This window comes from Mus caroli, unplaced genomic scaffold (genome assembly GCF_978045245.1).
Source record: "Mus caroli unplaced genomic scaffold, Mus_caroli_1 scaffold_4, whole genome shotgun sequence".
NCBI lineage: Eukaryota > Metazoa > Chordata > Mammalia > Rodentia > Muridae > Mus > Mus caroli.
Window position 1 is genome coordinate 78853480 of NW_028227259.1, and position 22202 is coordinate 78875681.

The 22202-nt window shown below is 38.9% G+C and overlaps 1 protein-coding gene across 4 annotated transcripts in view; it reads right to left on the minus strand.

The window, feature by feature from the left end:
* Clock (clock circadian regulator) overlaps positions 1-22202 on the minus strand; it is an 82082-nt gene that overhangs the window by 36404 nt on the left and 23476 nt on the right. For 3 of the 4 annotated variants that reach the window (XM_021162109.3, XM_021162108.3, XM_021162107.3), the window contains exons 3-7: positions 19103-19187; positions 11951-12040; positions 11509-11568; positions 10959-11107; positions 7950-8041 (exon numbers count right to left, since the gene is read on the minus strand). In XM_021162109.3, the coding sequence (XP_021017768.1) occupies positions 7950-8041; positions 10959-11107; positions 11509-11568; positions 11951-11997 (348 nt within the window). In that variant the 5' untranslated portion in view covers positions 11998-12040; positions 19103-19187. Of the gene's footprint in view, positions 1-7949; positions 8042-10958; positions 11108-11508; positions 11569-11950; positions 12041-19102; positions 19188-22202 lie in introns of those variants that run through there. The other variant, XM_029477072.2, reaches the window with a different exon arrangement.

The window sequence follows — 22202 nt, forward strand, 5'->3', positions numbered from 1 at the left end:
TCCTAAGTAAGAACTCTGTCTAGAAGCTATATCCCCAGTCTCTAACTGCTGGATGTAGAATAAAAGATATTCTTTTTCCCCTCTTCTCTACTACTACCTAGAGAGAGAGATGGGTCCCAGAGAAAACTTATTTTGAATAATTACTTATTTTTTTAGAACAACTCAAACAAATCTATTTTTAGATAACCGGGGGTTTGAGATCTACAATTGAAGCCAACTCTTCCAGTATCACCCCATTACAATTTAATCAGTAATCTTTTGATTGCTATTGTGCAGAGTCAAATTCATGCAAAGAAAAATACTATGCTTTCTCACATGAAAAGACCGTCAACTTTGAAAGCAAATAATCTCTCACTATGATGATGATACTTGCTGTTAAGACACTGGGTATCTCTCTTTGAAGACAATGAACTGCAATGAAAACTCTAGTAATTTAGCCCACTTCCACTGCTCTTTTCTCTTTCGGAGAAAAGCTTCAACAGCTTGCCAAGTTGTGGAAATCTTCTAAGGAGAGGAAGAGAAGTTCCTTGAGAAGGGTGATTAGAGAAATATGGCAGAATATCCCATGTGTGATAAGCTTGTCCTCTTACTCTATGAACAAAGGAAACCTATTGATTATGTTGAACTCCCTGACTCTCACCTAGATATATCTTCTTGGTAAACAGTGATTGTTTAGTCTGAGGAAGATTAGAATGTTAATCACAGGGAACAGGACATAAGTTCCCTGCGGATCTTTAGCAAAGAGGCTGTCACAGTGTGAGCCCTTGTTTTGTAGACTGTAGGGAAAACTATGGTGCTGTCAAGGAGCAGAGATGTATAACCATAGAGGACTTTAACAAAATGACTTCTGTTCTGCCTCACCTACTCCCAGTCCTCCAGTCAATTACTCCTCAGGCAACAGAGATGAGAGAGAAGGCTCAGGTGCATTCCAAGAATGGAGAGAGGCAACACAAGTGAGGATTAAGACCTGGCTCTATTTAGGACCTTAGTTAGCCTTTGGGGGTAAACAAGCTTTCTCCGGGCATGGTCAATTAAGAACAAGTTGAGCTACATGGCCTAATCTCCTGTACCAACAACACTAACATGTTCAGTAGATGGTCTAAGTGCCTGTGGCAGCAATGCCAACATGTTAAGATAAAGCCCACATCTGAAATTCAGCTGAAAATGGGGAGGGCCTGCTTCCTCATCTATAATCAGCATGATTATCTAAGAGTAACACAATTCCATTATAGTCTTTCCAGTCAGTATTTGACTTTGCCTAAATAAAAACAGACTATAAACAAATCCAGTTCTGTTCTGATTAAAATTTTAATATTCAATCAGAAAACAGAGACTTGAGGTATGTCAAATCACATGTATGTAAACATCTGGATTAAGGATATAAGATGTATACCTATATACAAATTCTTCATCTTGGCCTATTAGTGTTAGAAAATACATCTACTCAATACATACAAAAACTTTTAACATATCTGGGCTACCAAGATGCTCAGTGGCTGAAGGTGCATGCTGCTAGCAGGCCTGCAGCGTGAGTGCAGTGTTTGGAAGCACATGGTGAAAGGAGACAAACCAACTCCCAAGTTGCTCTCTGCTCTCCACATGTGTGCTGGGGCAGGAATGTACTCATAGACATACACGTAAATAAACAGATGTAATAAAAAATTTAAAATATCCTGTACATATTAAAAGTAAATACATTTTTCAGTTATGTGAATCTAAAATCCAATGACAATTATGAAAGAATTAACTTACATTTTCAAGTTTTTAAATATATTTTCTATGTTTTTATAATGCTTTAACATCACCAGAACTTTTTTGTTTATTTTTCATTGAAATCTACCTGTGTCTGTATGTAGTATACAGACAGACCTTGGCAATGAATATGAAACCTTCCTATTATGAAGAAAAAAACTGAAGTTAACAGTTTCCTGTTGAGCCTATCAGTAAAATAGATGCAATAAGATTAATAAAATACATATTTTAAAATTGGTAACAAACTTTTCATGCCAATAAAGAAAGATAAGTGGTTTATAATAAACACAGAATATTGTATTGAATGAACAACTGCATTAGGATTATAACATAAAGATGGATGATTTTTTTTTTCTTTTATAATTTATTTTTTTATTAGGTATTTTCCTCGTTTACATTTTCAATGCTATCCCAAAAGTCCCCCATACCCACCCTCCCAATCCCCTACCCACCCACTCCCCCTTTTTGGCCCTGGGGTTCCCCTGTACTGGGGCATATAAAGTTTGCAAGTCCAATGGGCCTCTCTTTGCAGTGATGGCCGACTAGGCCATCTTTTGATACATATGCAGCTAGAGTCAAGAGCTCTGGGGGTACTGGTTAGTTCATATTGTTGTTCCACCTATAGGGTTGCAGTTCCCTTTAGCTCCTTGGGTAATTTCTCTAGCTCCTCCATTGGGGGCCATGTGATTCATCCAATAGCTGACTGTGATCATCCACTTCTGTGTTTGCTAGGCCCCGGTATAGTCTCACAAGAGACAGCTATATCTGGGTCCTTTTGGCAAAATCTTGCTAGTGTATGCAATGGTGTCAGCGTTTGGAAGCTGATTATGGAATGGATCCCTGCATATGGCAATCACTAGATGGTCCATCCTTTTGTCACAGTTCCAAATTTTGTCTCTGTAACTCCTTCCATGGGTGTTTTGTTCCCATTTCTAAGAAGGGGCAAAGTGTCCATACTTTGGTCTTCGTTCTTCATGAATTTCATGCGTTTAGCAAATTGTATCTTATATGTTGGGTATCCTAAGTTTCTGGGCTAATATCCACTTATCAGTGAGTACATATTGTGCGAGTTCCTTTGTGATTGGGTTACCTCACTCAGGATGATGCCCTCCAGGTCCATCCATTTGCCTAGGAATTTCATAAATTCATTTTTTTAATAGCTGAGTAGTACTCCATTGTGTAAATGTACCACATTTTCTGTATCCATTCCTCTGTTGAGGGGCATCTGGGTTCTTTCCAGCTTCTGGCTATTATAAATAAGGCTGCTATGAACATGATTTTTTTTTTTCTTGTTGTAGAGACTGGCTCGTGTATATCCTTTTTACAAACACATATTTAAAGATATACTTTTGTACAGGGTCACACTTCTATTAAGAGAAAGAAAAAAACTAATAAAATGAAGACTGCACCTTACACAGAGAGCTAGTCTCATTACATTGTTCATCTCAGAGGCAGTGCCCATAATAGCGGCGGAGGGCATGGTAATCTTGTAGTCCCAGGAGAAGCACCATCTACCTTTACAACATATATAGGGTTCCTGACAAACCTGCTCCTAGACTTCCTTTTCCAGAACACCTTCTCTTTTCCTATTAGATATTTTCTTTATTTACATTTCAAATGTTATCCCTTTTCCCAGTTTCTCCTCTGAAAATCCCCTATCCCCTCCCTCTGCTCCCCAACCCACCCACTCCCATTCCTGGTCCTAGCATTCCCCTATACTGGGGCATAGAACCTTCACAGGACCAAGGGCCTCTCCTCCCATTGATGACCGACTAGGCCATCCTCAGCTACATATGCAGCTAGAGCCACAAGTTCTACCATGTGTTTTCTTTGACTTGTGGTTTAGTTCCAAGGAGTTCTGGGGGGTACTGGTTACTTCATACTGATCTTGCTCCTATGGGGCTTCAGACCCCTTCAGATCCTTAGGTACTTTCTCTAGCTCCTTCATTGGGGACCTTGTGCTCCGTCCAATGGATGATTGAGAGCATCCACTTCTGAATTTGCCAGGCACTGGAAGAGCCCCTCAGTCCTGACATCAGGCTCCTGTCAGCAGGCTCTTGTTGGCATCTGCCTAGTGTCTGGGTTTGGGGTTGCTTATGGGATGGATCTCCAAGTAAGGCAGTCTCTGGATGGTTGTTCCTTCAGTCTCCGTTCAAAACTTTGTCTTTGTAACTCCTTCCATGGGTATTTTGTTCCCCCTTCTAAGAAGGATTCTGAGCTTCTGGGCTAATATCCACTTATCAGTGGGTGCATATTGTGAGTGTTCTTTTGTGATTAGGTTACCTCACTCAGGTTGATATCCTCCAGATCCATCCATTTGTCTAAGAATTTCATGAATTCATTGTTTTTAATAGCTGAGTAGTAAGTACTCCATTGTGTAAATATACCACATTTTCTGTATCTAGTCCTCTGCTGAGGGACATCTGGGTTCTTTCCAGTTTCTGGCTGCTATGAACATAGTGGAGCATGCGCCCTTATTACATGTTGGAGCATCTTCTGGGTATATCCCCAGGAGAGGTATTGCTGGATCCTCCGGTAGTACTATGTCCAATTTTCTGAGGAACCGCCAAACTGATTTCCAGAGTGGTTGTACCAGTTTGCAATCCCATCAACAATGGAGGAGTGTTCCTCTTTCTCCGCATCCTCGCCAGCATCTGCTGTCACCTGAGTTTTTGATCTTAGCCATTCTGACTGGTGTGAGGTGGAATCTCAGGGTTGTTTTGATTTGCATTTCCCTGATGATTAAGGATGTTGAACATTTCTTTTAGGTGCTTCTCAGCCATTCTGTATTCCTCAGTTGAGAATTCTTTGTTTACCTCTGTACCCCATTTTTTAATAGGGTTATTTGGTTTTCTGGAGTCCAACTTTTTGAGTTCTTTATATATATTGGATATTAGCCCCCTACTGGATTTAGGATTGGTAAAGATCTTTTCCCAATCTGTTGGTGGCCTTTTGGTCTTACTGATAGTGTCCTTTGCCTTACAGAAGCTTTGCAATTTTATGAGGTCCCATTTGTCAATTCTTGATCTTAGAACATAAGCCATTGGTGTTCTGGTCAAAAATTTTTCCCTGTGCCCATATGTTCAAGGCTCTTCCCCACTTTCTCTTCTATAAGTTTCAGTGTCTCTGGTTTTATGTGGTGGTCCTTGATCCACTTGGACTTGAGCTTTGTACAAGGAAGTAAGTGTGGATAGATTCATATTCTTCTACAGTGCTAACCACCAGTCGAGCCAGCACCATTTGTTGAAAATGCTGTCTTTTTTCCACTGGATGGTTTTAGCTCCCTTGTCAAAGATCAAGTGACCATAGGTGTGTGGGTTCATCTCTGGGTCTTCAATTCTATTCCATGGATTTACCTGTCTGTCACTGTGCCAGTACCATGCAGGTTTTTACCACAATTGCTCTGTAGTACAGCTTGAAGTCAGGCATGGTGATTCCCCCAGATGTTCTTTTATTGTTGAGAATAGTTTTTGCTCTCCTAGGATTTTTGTTATTCCAGATGAATTTGCAAATTGCCCTTTCTAACTCTGTGAAGAATTGAGTTGGAATTTTGATGGGGATTGCATTGAATCTGTAGATTGCTTTCAGCAAGACAGCCATTTTGACTATATTAATCCTGCCAATCCATGAGCATGGGAGATCTTTCCATCTTCTGAGATCTTCTACAATTTCTTTCTTCAGAGACTTGAAGTTCTTATTGTAAGGAAGTGGAAGGAATCTTTCACTTCCTTAGTTAAGAGTTACACCAAGGTATTTTATATTATTTGTGACTATTGTGAAGGGTGTTGTTTCCCTAATTTCTTTCTCAGCCTGTTTATCCTTTGTGTAGAGAAAGGCCATTGACTTGTTTGAGTTAATTTTATATCCAGCTACTTCACTGAAGTTGTTTATCAGGTGTAGGAGTTCTCTGGTGGAATTTTTGGGGTCACTTATTTATACTATCATATCATCTGCAAAAAGTGATATTTTGACTTCTTCCTTTCCAATTTGTATCCCCTTGATCTCCTTTTGTTGTCTAATTGCTCTGGCTAGGACTTTGAGTACTATACTGAATAGATAGGGAGAGAGTGAGCAGCTTGTCTGGTCACTGATTTTAGTGGGATTGCTTCCAGTTTCTCACCATTTAGTTTGATGTTGGCTACTGGTTTGCTGTATATTGCTTTTATTATGTTTAAGTATGGGCCTTGAATTCCTGATCTTTCCAAGACTTTTATCATGAAGGGGTGTTGGACTTTGTCGAATACTTTCTCAGCATCTAATGAGATGATCATGTGGTTTTTGTCTTTGAATTTTGTCTTTGAATTTGTTTATATAGTGGATTATATTGAACCATCCCCTTGCATCCCTGGGATGAAGCCTACTTCATCATGATGGATGATCGTTTTGATGTGTTCTTGGATTCGGTTTGCGAGGATTTAATGAGTATTTTTGCATCAATATTCATAAGGGAAATTGGTCTGAAGTTCTCTTTCTTTGTTGGATCTTTGTGGGGTTTAGGTATCAGAGTAATTGTGGCTTCATAGAATGAATTGGGTAGAGTACCTTCTGCTTCTATTTTGTGGAATAGTTTGAGAAGAGTTGGAATTAGGTCTTCTTTGAAGGTCTGATAGAACTCTGCACTAAACCCATCTGGTCCTGGGCTTTTTTTGTTTGGGAGACTATTAATGACTGCTTCTATTTCTTTAGGGGATATGGGGCTATTTTAGATCGTTAAATCTGATCCTGATTTAACTTTGGTACCTGGTATCTGTCTAGAAAATTGTCCATTTTTTGGAACACCTTCTTAAAGCAACCAGTTATGAGAATTCCATGAGTTAATGGAAAGTGTTTATCCTTCAATTTTAAATGCTTCCATTATACATATACAAACTTTAACCTTCACTAATTGTTACACCCCACTGTTCTTACTAAAACCTGTTTACCTTGCTTCAGACCCTAGTTAATATAAAAAGAGCCATTGAGATATAGTTATTATATTCACATACATGATACAGAAAAATTATTTGCCTAACAATTTCACTTCTTAGATGTACTGATTTCTCCACATGCTGCCCAGGTTAGCTACAACATCCCTGATGCACCCCAATCCCTCTCCTTACCCTCTTGAGTACTGGGCTCAGTGCTTTTATGACTTTTTTTTAACCAACAAAGTAAACCACCTGTTTGCTATTGTAAGTTTTCATGACACTTCATACTGAGTTCTGACTGGTTTCTGTACATAAATGAAACTACATTATTCTATCCAGGAAAAGATTAAAAAGTAGAAAAGTAAAGCTAATAGGGATGAATGTTCCAAGACTTCTGTGTGTTGTATATATGACAGGAAGATGTTATGCCCTGTATATAACCAAAAACTATTCTCAACTAATCTTAAAAGCAATTCTGTCACAGAACATCCCTTGCTTCCTTTTAAAAGTGTCACAGAACATCCCTTGCTTCCTTTTAAAAGTGTCTACTTACAGAATAATTACCTTTCAACACATATTTTCATTTGAAAACTACACCATTTATTACCATCTATGTTCATTTTTGGCTATGTCCTACAGAATTTATGTCGAAACCTAACTTCCCATTGCTGTCCTGGGGAGGTGGCTTGAAGGTAATTAGATGATGAAGCCACCAAAACAAAATCAGTGTTCCCATAAAAGTGTCCCTGAGAGCTCCTATCTAGCATGTCTGCATGCCATGACACAGCAGCAGAAGATCATCTATGAAGTAGCCTCAGGAGCTCTCACTACAGACCAAGCCCACCGGGGCCTGCTCACTGGGCTGTCTCCTCTAGGAAGATGGCAATGTTCTGTTGTTCACAGCTCCGCAGTCCATGTTACTATGCATGACACAGCAGCTCAGCTGGAGGAGAACAGACACAACTCCTAACAGTGTGGGATGTGAGAACACATGCAATGCTTTGTTAGAATGCAGTAATGTCATCTCAGGTTGAGGACGCGGTAACTATATGTTTCTGAATTATATGCAATTTTCAAATAACGAAAATAGAAAAAGTTGGTATTACTTTATGACATGGCATTATCTGCTTACAATACTTGATCGATTGTTAATTATACACAAACAGGGCTTATTACATTACACTGAATTAAGACTTTTCAATATTAGTAATACTGCTAAAGCTATACTAAAATTAATTACTGTTAAATTTTTTTAAAAAGAAAACTTTCAAAAATTAAATCTGGACATACCTCTAACATTAACTGTGTAAACTCTTCATTACTAAGGAATGTGGGTTTCCAGTCCTGTCGAATCTCACTAGCATCTGACTGTGCAGTGGTCTCTGTAAACAGATTGACACGTTAGTGGCATACTCTAACCATTGGGGGAGCACAGCACACTACAAGCCGCCTGTTCTTCCTACTCCATGGTAACAAACAGGCGCAAGATATTGATTCCCTTAACAGGAGGCCAGGCTCTGAAAATGTGAAATGTTATCTTCTAGGACTTGGTCTGGATAATTTAGTAACAATTTCTTTGGGGTTTTTATTGGGGAGAAAGGATAGGAAGGGCTTTGATACACTCTGGCTGATAAGCCTAACTTTGCTTCCAGGTTGACATAATTAGTGAATAAAAACAAGCAGATGACAAGATTATTCCAAAGATGCTGAAGAAACTTTTTACCTCATCCTTTTCATCATCCGACGAGCCACATCTAGAGTAGAGATCGCCAGCTCCAAGGAAGTTATAATGGGAAGATTCCTCCTATCTCAGCTGCTTTACACTAGTTAATCCAGGAGACTAAATTAAACATTGGGGGCAGGTATCTCTCTAATAATCAGAGTGACTTTGGTCAGTGTCTTCTTTTCTAATGTTTGTAATATTATGGAGCCTCCCAAAGCCTCTGGGGTCCCTGGCACATGCCTTTTGCCATATTGCTATTTCATTTTGCTACAGCGAATAGATTTAGTTATAGGAATGTTATAATAAATAATGAAATGTGAACTATTTGCTTAACAAATACGTTTTCTTTTCTTTTAAAAAACAGGGTCTTACTATGTATCTCAGGCTGGCTTCAAACTTATGATCCTCCTGCCTCAGCTTCCAAGTGCTAAGGTCATAGATGAGGACCACAATACCTTAACATTGATGTTGTTGCCGTTTTTTTTGTTTTGTTTTGTTTTGTTTTTTGTTTTTTTGAGACAGGGTTTCTCTGTATAACCCTGGATGTCCTGGAACTCACTTTGTAGACCAGTCTGGCCTCGAACTCAGAAATCTGCCTGCCTCTGCCTCCCAAGTGCTGGGATTAAAGGCATGCGCCACCACTGCCCGGCTTTGTTTTTTCTTTTTATATGTAGACTGTAACAACCAAATTAGATATCAATATGACAGGTTGTACACTACCTTACTTTGTAGTGAAAAGTATGGATTGTATTATTTTAATATTTTGTTACCAGATAGTTAAATGTTTCATATTTACATACCAAATTTGACATATTACAAGTGACTACACTGAACTACAAGTAACTAAAAGTACAGTTACTAATTCTGTGAAATACAGTTATGGTCTTCAAATTGCTGTCAACTATATATACAATTACAGACACAAATTCACTAAGATTTAGCTAATACAAGTCTATTTTAGATAAACAAATACTTTAAAAACGTCTCTGGAATTTACCACAAATTTCATTTTGTGAGATTTATACATCCAATTTTGGGGACAAACCTAGTTAACGGCAAAATGAATATTATATTGCCAGGCGGCAGAAATGTATGCATCTCACTTTATTTCATTCAACAATCATTTACTGAGCTCCTACAAGGTTTAAGGAACTGACTTCACTACATGTGCCAAGGAAAAAAAGGGAGCTCAAGACAGCAGAAGATCAGTGTAAGGAACTGACACATTCACAGAAGATTCAGCAGCAGAGAGGGTGGCAGATGTGGGAGATGCTAATGTAAATGAAAACATCCCCAAGTATTTTCATGGTGGAGCCCTGGGACTCTAATCAAATGGTACAAAAATGGAAAGGCCAGCTTTGGAGGAACTGACATGACAAAATGAACACATTTTAGAGGAGATGAGTTTGGAGGCATGGAAAATGGTATCCAGTAAGTTAACTAGAAATACAAAGGTAGAATTTTTGCATCTGAAAATAAGATTCATTAGTAGTTGAATACAGATGCATAGCAGCTAAAGTTAATACAATGAGGTACTCACAGGAAGGGGGTTGACAAAATAAGAAAACAAGGATAAGCCTTGAGAAACGTCCCATTTAGAAAGCAGGAAGGAAAAGAGAGGGTACCGGACAGGAAGGGGAGCAGCAGAGAAGATGGAAGCCATAGAAGAAGAAAGTCAGCAGCAAGCAAGCAGATCAAGACTGCCAGTTCTAACTCTAAAGAGATTAAAGAAGAACAAAAACCTTTGCTGTATTGGGGATGGGTGGGTAATGTCTGTAATGAAATTAATGCAGAGAGTATTGGTACACAGGACAGTGTAGCAGTGGATTACAAGAAGTAAAAGGAAAACGACAGAGGCAGCAGTTAGCATCTGTGCTCCTAAGAACTGTAGTTTTACTTCAGCTAAAAAGCATACATCCTTCTCTAGTTCTTACAGTTTAGTATCTCTGCTACCTAAATATCAAAAACTTTAACAGTTTCTTTTCATGAGTGATTCAATCGAGATAATTTTCTTTGATTAACAAGTAATTTGAGGCGTAGTGTTTATTCCCTAGCCATACACTGAAATGGCCCTTTAAAATGGTCTGGACCTTACATGACCCAACTCTCAAATACACCTATACACTTCTAACACAAATATGCTCAGTTACAATCATGTCTCTTTGCTTTTCTGATTTTGTACATAGTATCTCTTTGTGTAAAAACACTATTTCACTTACTTAACCTAAAAAGAAGACTAGGTTTTAAAAATTACCTATTTGTACGCCTAAAACATTCTTTCCTTTATGATAAAAGATCATGACAAAATGTGCTTCCTAGTTTTCAGTTTATAGACACTACTCATTTGTAGTTTAGTTATATGTTAGCACATCTGTCTCCCTAGGCTTAAGCTGAGAGCCAAGACAATCACTCTAACTTCCTAAGGACCTAGAATACGGAACTCACCAAATGTTTGTTGAATGAAAGAAGGAACACACTAGATATCATTTTATCTTAAACATCATATAACTCATTATGTTTTAAGTGGGGGAAGAGTCCTATAAAAATATACTCATGTTACAAAGTCAGCACTTTACCTTTATGTTTGCGCAAAAAATCAATGCTCTTCTGTAGAACAGTAGACTTGTCCATCTTTCTAGCGTTACCAGGAAGCATAGACCCCAGCTCCTTAATGAGAACATTGAACTGATCTCTACGCTTCTTTTCTGATTTGTTTCTAGATACTCTATGAAGAAAAAGAAATATGTAGATGTTTTTTGTTTGTTTGCTTTGCTTTCAAGACAGGATTTCTCTGTGTAGCCCTGGCTGCCCTGGAACTCACTTTGTAGACCAGGCTGGCCTCGAACTCAGAAATTCGCCTGCCTCTGCCTCCCAAGTGCTGGGATCAAAGGCGTGCACCACCACGCCTGGCTCAAATATGTAGTTTTTTTAAACAATCTATTTAACTATAGAAATAGTTTCATACAGTGTTTAATTTGGACATGACTAATTTATTTAAGCTTACTTTCAAAAGGTCAGGAGATGATTTATAACCTACATCTAATAATATACATGTAGGTATCACATTATTATAAGTAAATATAACTATTATATTTATTTATTATTTTCTATTTCATAGCTAACTACCTTTTTGCTTTGTCCTTGTCATCTTCTTCCACCAATCCATCAAAAATACTACTGTCATCTCTACAAGAGAAAAGACAGAGAAAGGCTGAGCAGGGCTGGTGAGCACAGCGCCAAAGCCACGGGCGAGTCCACGCACACGCGCCTGCGTCCCAGGTGATCAAGGAAACAAGCTCAGGAACCATTAACTTACTTTCTAACAAAGTTTAATTACAGTTAATTATATCTTAAGTGTTCCACACATGAACTCTGAAGGCAGTGATACTCAGCTATATGTATATATCAGGCTAAACAAGAATTTATTTAGTTTAAATATCTTATTTCAAAATGTTCATTTTTTTCCTGAAAATCTATATAAAACCAGTATGAAATTATGTCACTGTATTAAACCACCCACTTGGAATTATAAGAATCATTATTCTAATAGTGAATTTTAAAAACATACCTGTCAACAATTGAGCTCATTTTACTACAGCTTACGGTAAACACCATAACACATTATGTTTTCGTCTTGTGGTAGACATTTGTACTTCTCCTTGTGAGGAAAGAAAACATTAATGGTTATTAGTTTTCTAAAACACTTCTACAACATTATCTTGAGAATACTATTGTTACTATGCAGATTTCAAATGAAGCTGGTATATTATTTTCAAGCAAATATATTTGGATGGGGAATATTTTAAGCTTTTTTTCTTCTAAAAGATATATGGAAAATTCAAATTATATTTCTATAAAGCAATAAAATATCATTTTTAATCTTCAGTATATGCTTTGACTACGTAACTACAAACTGGCTGCAATAATATGGTCTAGCAAAATTTGTTGAGATTTTATTGTCTGCTAAATAGTACATATTCCTTGTACCTATAAGGATGAGAGGCTCAGTTCTATAGGCAGAAATCTATACTGATCAAGGAAACAGATATCTAAACAATGAAAACAAAATATACAATGAAGCTATACTGCCCAGTGGTTATCACCCAGACAAGAAGCAACCAAGTGTGTCTGTGAACAGTACAAAAGGAATCCTGAAGTAATGCGTCTTGTCACGGGTCAGGATTCGTGTTCCTGAAAACATGGTGCAGAGGCAGGAAGCACCCTCATGGTCAGGGAAGGACTCCTGGCTGACTCTGAACCCACATTTCCACGAGATCCTCAGTGACTTCCATGACACTAAAGTCTGAGAAGCAGTGGACTAGAGGACACACAGGCTGAGTGGACTCTGAGAAGCAGAATGGCAGCCGATAGCTGCACAGGCCATGAGACAGGACAAAACTGCATTTGAGTAAACCTAGAGCTTATTTTCTTCACATGTTATAGGAATGTTAAGGAGATGGCAAACCAGAGAAAATAAGTATCATAAAATGTCTCATACTGTTTCTACATTGAAGTAATTAAAATGTGCTGCTTTCAAACTGAGTAACAAGACTAAAATTCCATATAAAGCAGTTTCATCAAGCCATGAATTAAATATTGCATAACAGATGGCACTATTTATAAACATCCCAAGTTTTGAGGTGTAAGAGTTTTATATTATTATCTCCTTTATTTAGAATTTAGAAAATATTATAATGTGTAACTCTATTAAACCAGAAAATTTTAAAGATATTTTCACAGGAGATTCTAAGAAACTCTATCACTGTTTTCATATGTACTCTTCATAAGAGGGAGAGAAACAAGCCCTTGAAAAATGATGTTGTGGGCTGGAGAGATGGCTCAGTGGTTAAGAACACTGACTACTCTTCCAGAGGTCCTGAGTTCAATTCCCAGCAACCACATGGTGGTTTACAACCATCTGTAATGGGATCTACTGCTATGTCTGAAGACTGCTACAGTGTACTCATAAATAAAAATAAATATTTTTTAAAGAATTAAAAAAAAAGAAAAATGATGTAGCATTGCCTATGTGCTTAGGCCAACAAAATAGGACTCAGGAGACCAAGAGTGCTTACAAGATAACGGCAGGATCAATATCATGACAGACCACTGTGACTCTAAGTGTCTAAGTTAACGTCATTAGAGGGAACACACATTTACAGAACCTTTGAGTTTACCTAAGTCACCCTTCTAGATCAGAAGACTGAGCAATGGTGATGACAGATGTCGGCTCTATCACTAAAATGAGAAGAACAGTGGAGACGGTTTATACAAATAGAGTTACAAAACTAAGGGGCCAAATCTGTTCCTTATGTGTCATTTATGTGTCATCAACATGCTTAATTGTCAAAAAGGAGAAAATAGGACAAACAAGGGGTGGTGATGGAGGGATAAACTTATTTAGAAAGGACACTTCTGACGATGTATAAAATGGATGAATCAAAATGGCCTAGAAGACTGACTGGCTCACTACTAGGCTATCCTCTACTACTGTCAGCAGTGCTTTTCAACAAGGTTGTACTCAACTTGTAACTGCACTCACAGCCAATACACCCAACTAGGACCACACCTGCTCAACATCTTCTTCCCACTTTTCCAGCCAATTGATAGATACATCTTATTTAAGAGAAAAATAAAGGAAAGGAAATGAGTAGGATTAAATATCTCCAGAGCAAACCTTTTGAAGAGTGTCTAACAGAACACTGTGATAATACAGAAACACAGAAAACACCTAGTAACTCAGGCTTCTAATCCCAAATGCACGCCATGCTACACTTGCTCCTCAGGAATATTCCATTTTAGACATTATACTGTGTCCCTACACAAGCTCAAGAGAAATTCCGAGTATGCAGACTAGTCATGTGGAATCAAAGTATTGACATTAATAGACCAGAAGGATAGGCAGTGTGTCTTTAAAGGGATCAATTACAATTACTTAAATGAAATTTACCAGTTTACCAAACTACAAAAGGATCAAGTTAAAGCTAGGAATTAAATGTTCCTTTACATAAGCCCCTGGCAATCCAAGTCACAGATTCAGCAGGTGAGTGTGTATCACGCTACTGTTTCATAATGACAGGGTACCGAGGCACAGGTACTGGTGTGTAAGCACTCCTTTAAAACCAGCTTTACTGTGAACGTACCAGGGAAGGGCAGACAGCATTAAACCAAGGGGTTGTACCAGCAGGTTAGATGGCAGTGTGGCTCTTCCTTGACTTCATACACACCAGCACACACAAGGAGAGATGGTCTCAGAGACCGCAGTCCACTTCTGGGATAGACTCCTTCACATAAGAAGGAGTCTGTCTTAAAACAACCTGCAGTAAGTATTACTGATGGAATTGGTTATCTTTCTGAAGCCCGTCCTCTGTCCCCACCGCAGCCTTCTTAACAACGCCTGCCACTGCACTGACCAACACATTAACACAGCTCATCAATCACGACTTCTTAGCTGAAAAAGACCAATAATGTAAAAACAAAACCCTACTTTTCTTGACCCACCAATCTTCTTTAGCTACTGTCATATTTTTTTTCCTTTTCCTAGGAAAACTACAGTGTCCTTATTGCCACTCTTATATTTTACAATTTGGTCTTCCACATGTAAGTACAGATATGAAGTTTATTGTAAAGTGGTTTTAGGAAACTTAGTACAAAACCAGAAGCCCTCCACTGCTCATTCTCTTTCAGCAATAAACTCTGCTACTGGGAGCATCTTTGTTACTTTTGACTCTTTTGTTTACAGGTACAGTGCTTAGATAGTTATAATTTATTGATTGCTCCAATGTACTTAAGTAAGCCTTTTTGAATCTCTAAAGTGTCTAGATTTTAGGCATCTTGGGGAGCATGGGATTTTTAAGTTTTTAATTGATTCATCTCCTTTTATGTATACAGGTCTTTCACCCGCTTGTATGTATATGCACCACATGAACAAAGTGTCACAGAGGCCAAAAAGAGCACAAAATCCCCTGGGACTGAAATTACAGGTGATTGTAAGCCACTAGAGTCAATGGGGCGGGGGCGGGGGGCACTGAATCTGGATTCCCTGGAACAGTAGCCAATTATCTGATTGGCTTCCCTGTCTGGTTGTTTACTTATTTTTAGTCAATTAGACAGGAGATACAGTTATCTACAAAGAGGGAACCCTGATGGAGAAATTAGATTGGCCTGTGTGTACACTTCTAGGTGTATTTTCTTAGTGATTAATGTAGGGTGCTCCAGTTGATACCACCCTTGGGCAGTAGGTACTAGGATATGTAAGAAAGCAGTCTGAGCAAGCCATGTGGAGCAAGCCAGTAAACAGTGTTCCTCTCTGGCCTCTGCTTCAGTTCCTGCCTCTAGTTTCTGCTTTGATTTCGCTGAGTTGCTTCTGGTCATGTTTCTAATCCCAGCAATAGAAACCCTAACTAAGACAACTGCAGAGCAATCTTTCCAACCCTGAGGATTTTTTTTTTCCTTTCTTACTTTATAAACATATACCCCCTGCCAACTCTCCAATATTATAATTCTAAAGTTTGCATTTTTCAGCTGTAATTGCAATTCAAAGCTAAGCCTCAACATTCTAGCATACTACATTTGATCTCCCCTCCTGAGTATTTTCCTGAGTTAGTAGCTGTGGTAGTTTGAAAGAGAAAGTCTACCACAGGTTCATGTGTTTGAATACTTGATCCCCAGTTAGTACCACTATTTGGGAAAGATGAGGAGGTACTAGCCTTGGAGGAAGGGGTCACAGAGTCAAGCTTTGTGTCTTAAAGAGCTTCCTGCCATCACTGATGTGCTGTCTCCTGCTTGTGGTTTGAAATGTGAGCTCTCAGCTCTTTTCTTCAGCCACTATGAATTCTAATTCTCTGGAACTATAAACCTAATAAAACACACTCTTTTACAAGTTACCCTGGTATAGTACTTTATCAGAGCAAGAGAAACATAACTAAAGGTTTTTTTTCTTTGTAGTTTATCCAGTTTTGTACTGATTTACTACAAACTCATAACTATCTAAATACACTTTCTGTATCTTCATACACATTATAGATCCTACCATTTTCCAGCTGTTTCCTCCAGAACTTTCTCATCTATTCTCACAGTGTCTATTTGTTATTTATACCCAACAACAATGCTGTCCTCCAGGGCTCAGCACTCACTCTGACCCTGATGATTCCCTGGGTTTCTGGTTAAGTTGTTTTCTCTTCCCTAGGTGCCATAGTTCGAACTCTAATGATGGCCCTCAGCCAAATCTCAGGTGTTGAAGGCTCAGTTCCCAGGCAAAGGGGCTTCTGAGAAGTTTAAGAAATGTTGGAGAAATCAGGGTATCAGTACCCTAGGATCCCATTTGCCTTTCTGCTTCCTGGCTATCACTAAGTCAGTAGCTTTACCACCATAATGCTCAGGCTTAACACAATGATGCCAAGGGGCTGGTGACTGGAACTACAAACCAAACTGGAACTTTCATTCTTATAAAAAGTTGCTTCTCTCTGGTCTCTTTAAGAGTATCTGCAGCAAATTATTTTGTTTCAACATCACCACCACCTTCATTTCTAGAAATCAGAGAGTGCTCTCAAGTCATGACAACTTTAGAGGCTCTCTGACACAACAAGTGTCTCAGACCTCCACTTCTAGCTTAAGAAACTACACTTCTTTTGCTTTTCAAGGTGCAAAATTTTTGTTGCTATTATTTTTCTCCCATTCTCTTGCCCTTATGAAGTATTATTTGCAAACTTATTTCTTTTATTTAGCTGTGACTGGTTAGTGTTGGTTAACTTTACTGGATTAAGAAACATCTAAGACAGTGGTTTTCAGCCTTCCTAATGCTGTGACCCTTTAATATAGCTCCTCATGTTGTGGTGACCCCCATCCATAAAATTATTTTGTTGCTACACCATAAATGTAATTTTGCCACTATTATGAATTGTTAAATAAATACCTGATGTGGGAAATGGTCTTAGGCAGCCCTGTGAATGGCTGAGATCATCTATCTAAGAGATTGACGATGCCAGTCTCTGGAAGTACATGCAGGGCAGAGCCAGAGTCACCAGAATCCTACAGGCTCTGACATACTCAACAGATTCGTCATTTGACAGACCCGTAGAAGAAGGTATTATTGGGAAGTGATAAAAGGAAGACGTGAGGCAAGAAGAATAGGTCAATGATGGCAACATACAGGCGGCTGTATCTTGTCCCCTCTTCCCGTATCCTGCTCCCCTCCTCTGCTTCATGTTCCTGCTGCCCTAATGTTCCATCTCACAATGAGCCCAGAAACCCAAAAGCAAATAACCATGATCTACTGAACCCAGAATCCAAAATAATCAAGAAGTCTGTCTTTCATTAGCTTGTGTCAGGCAGTATCCCATTGATGAGGTAGCAGGCATCTGTCTAGGTGTCCTCATTCTCTCAGCATTCTTAGGTTTGCACTCCTGTACCGTCCACTGAAAGTGCCATTTGTAATCATAAGTACTGCACGGCTACATGCAGGGCCTGCTTCCCTGACTCTATAAGATCCTTGGTGGATGCGCTGTAAGTGATCGCTCTGTATGGACTTAATGATTTCTTCTCTAAACGTCCACGACAGAACATTTCTAGCTTTCCTATTCAATTTAATGACTGTTGCTTCTCCTATATAAACATTAGTCTGTACTAGGGCTGGACACACTTCCTAGGGAACTGAATGAGAACTTTTAAGTACTTCTTTATGCCAAATCTTTATGCCTAAATCTATTATCTTAGTCCAGATTTCCAATTTCAGAGCCTTAAATACTTACCTACCTTCCTTCCTTCCTTCCTTTTTTTTCGTTATCACATGGCCCAGGCTGGATTCTCTATCTCCACCTCCCAAAAAGGCATGTGCCACCACATTCTGTCTCTCAATGCCTTTCTGACTTCTCTATAGCTTGTGTAGATGTCTATGTGCACACAGTGTATGTATGTATGCATATGCACATGTACCTGTAGGTACATGCCTGTGTGTAAAGCAGGGAGTTCTGGGGATGCACCTGCCTCCGTGCCTTAGTGCTGGGGTTAGAGATACACAATGCCACACAGCTTTTTTCAGCAGGGAGCCCAGGATCTGAACTCAGGTGGCCCTCATGTTTGTACAGCAGGCACTTTGCCCAATGAGCCATCTCTCCAGTCACCATACTGTACAGGTTTTCAAAGTCTCTAAAATCTAATACATTTACTCAGAGCCCTGACTTCCTTCCAGCCGCCTGCTCCACTCATGTCTCTTGCAAGCTGATCTTCACGTATGCTCTGCACTTCCTAGGGCATGTATGCTCCAGGCACATCTATATCCTGTTCTTCAAGCATCCCAGTCACTGCTGTTCCTGCTGCCAGGGCAGCTTCTTTCCTCTTTCTGAGCTACACGGCTGAGCACCTGCCATTTTACTCACAACTAAAATGGCTTTCAACATGGCCTTCTCTGACTACCTGATGAAAGCCATCACCCATCTCTAGTATCAATTTTAATTCTCTTGATAGTACTAATGCTTGCTTTCCTTGAAAATGCAATCTTCATGAGACACGGATAGCTTCAGTTCTATTAATCATTATGTAATCATATTAAAGTAATACATAAACAGTAACTACTGAATAGCAAATATTCTGTGTTAACACAGAAGCAAAAAGTTTTAAATAATGCTTTCCTCAAATAAGTATGCCAAGTAATTTCTAAGTTCTTTTACACATTTTTTCCTAGAAAAAATTAATACAATGGAGCATTATAGGTCGCCTTTACCTCTTTCACTTTTTATATCTTTAGAATGGAGTCTCCAACACCCACAGACGCAAGGCCGTCTTCTGTGTGACTGACCATCAGAACTCTGTTTTAAAAAACAAAAGTAAAATTTGTCCAACTTATATACAATTTTATCACAAAAACATTTTAACTAATTTAGCAAAATTTAGAACATTTTTACAAAAATGTATAACAAAAACTAAATTCTGATTACATAAAAAGAAAATAGTTTTAAAACTATAACCAAGGCCAGGGACCTAGGGAAAAATCAAATATAAGTACGAGTCTGCTCAGATGAGGCCCCATAGCTGAGAGAAGCCGACACAACCCCCACCCCATTCTTGACCCAGAAGCCAAGTCCAGTCTATAGCTACTCATAGTGAGAAGCCAAGTCCAGTCTATAGCTACTCATAGTGAGAAACCAAGTCCAGTCTATAGCTACTCATAGTGAGAAGCCAAGTCCAGTCTATAGCTACTCATAGTGAGAAGCCAAGTCCAGTCTATAGCTACTCATAGTGAGAAGCCAAGTCCAGTCTATAGCTACTCATAGTGAGAAGCCAAGTCCAGTCTATAGCTACTCATAGTGAGAAGCCAAGTCCAGTCTATAGCTACTCATAGTGAGAAACCAGTTCTCTCCGCTGGAGTCTAGGACATAAAGCACTCTAAGGGCAGGCCTCATGCCCTGCAGAAGATGGCCAACAGAGAATAAACTCAGTGGCATTATTGAAAGTTCTCTGTCTCATAAAGTTTTGATAAGACTTTCTTTTAATCTTATAGGTCTTTAGCATATATATTATGGCTTCTAGTTTGGTGTTTTTAGGGGATTCTTGTGTGTACAAATGTTGCGGCTCTATGTCTTCATATGTATCTTGTGCTTTTTCTTTGGCTATTTTTCTTCCATTTCTTTTGTTTTATACTGTTTGTTTTTGTTTTATCTTATTTATCATTATTCTTTAGATGTCTGTTTGCAAAAAGGGTGTGGATTCTAATGGAAAGGAAGGTGTGTGTCAGGGACAGCGGGATATCTTGAAGAAGCTGAGGGACAGGAAATGATAATATATTATATGAAAAAAACTAATAAAACTTAATAAAAGAAAGGAAAAAAAACAAAAATAAGATAAATCACTTTTAATTCTCTACAGAAATTGGACCACAAGTGTTTTTAAGAATTACACACGTATCCTGAGGAACGCACACTATAAGTAAATGTAACGGGTGACATCGGGAACGTGAAGCGGGAGAAAGAGTAAATGATTCAAGTGTCTGCATGCAATTCAAGTTTCCAGCTTACAGAGATTGCTACGTTTTATGTAATACCCATGGCAACAACAGGCAGTTCTACCTACACACAGAAAGAAAGAGAAAACAGTGAAAGCACAGTAATTACAATAGGAAATTATAAACGCAAAGAAAGAGGAAGATAAGGGCTGGTGAGGTGGAAACAAGAAAGTATACTAATGTTAAGAATTATGTTCTCAAGGGGAAGGGAGAAGCTGAACGAGAGCTCAGAATAAGATGCAACTCACAACATCAGTACGACTCCGTGGGTTTAAAGGTACTCACAGGCTACAACTCAAAGGACTGAGACCTTCCACACAGGTCAGGAAGCAAACAAACCCAGGGCATATGTGCTCATACCTACACTACACAAAATAGACTTTAATAGAAACCTATCATGAGAGAAGGATATATATGTAACTACACATACATATACATGTGGGTCATGTCACGCAAAAGCTACAGCAAGTACAGATGCACACTCCCACCAATAAGCACCCAAATCTAGGAAGCAGAGTGAGGGGAAACAGCAGACAGATCGTCCTGCTGAAAGTAAAAGCAGACTCACATTACAGACCAAGTGTATATGAAAGAGTAGTTCATGCAAAAACCACAGAATGTACACTCTTCTCAAACGTACTGAGAAAATCTGTACAATAGGTCACATGTTAGATCATAAAACAAGTTTTAACAATCTTTAGTCGGAAGTATGCTTTCTAATCACCATACAATAAAAGCAGAAGTTTTAAATGTGCAAATTTAACAGTATACTACTACAAAACTGAAAGGCTAACAACCAAATCCAGAGGGAAATTATCAAGTATTCTGAGACAAACAACACACATCAGAATGCATGGGGACAGCCATTTAGAGCAACATTTAAATACCCACAATAAAACCCACCACATTAGAGCACAGCTCTGTGATGGGCACTTGCTTTGATAAACACTCAGCCTTGGGTCTAACAACCAGCTCTGAAAAATGAAAATTAAGAAACCTCAAAGAACCAGAAAGAAAAACAATCAAGTCCACAGTCTACAGAAGAAAGGAAATAAGACCAAGCAGACTAAGACTCACCCCCACAATCAAAAAAGCTAAGCATTTTAAAAAATATATCAAATAAATTGATATGCCCTCAATTCTATTACATAGATTCAGATAAGTCAAATGAGAAATAGAAGAAAATTCAACTGAAGCCACAGAAACAGGACTGCAAGACATTACTGTAACACCACCAAACAAGACAAACAAACAAACAAAGAAGCTGGATAAACCCCCACAAATACACAACTTATCAAAACTTACACATGAAGAGAATCTGAACACATAAATAAATGAACATATAACTATCTGAGCATACAAATAAACTAATCCAATAATCAAAAACTACTCACTAAGAGAAACAAAGACCCAAACTGGCTTTACTGACTCTATCAAACCCTGAAGAGTTGACATCTTTTCTCCTCAAACTCTTCCGAAGAACCTAAGTGAGTTTATATGGTGGGTCTATGCTGCAAGCGTGAGCATCTGTTTTTAATAAGCATTCTCTTTATTGTGCTGAGTATCGCCTCCTTCACTGATCTTCTGCACTCCAGAGGGAGGCAGAAAAACCAAGGAGAGTCCACCATGGCTGCACTGTGACCTTCACAGGGCACAGCCTTACCCAGGCAGGAACCCTGGAGGATGTGGGGGGGTGGGAGGGTGTGGGGGGGAGAGGGAATCTACTTGGCCGACTGGGGTACCAGCCCCACTGTGACTGAGCAGCACTGCTCTTTGGGCTAGGGCCCCTGGCTGTAACAAAGGATGAACAAAGGCAGCCAAG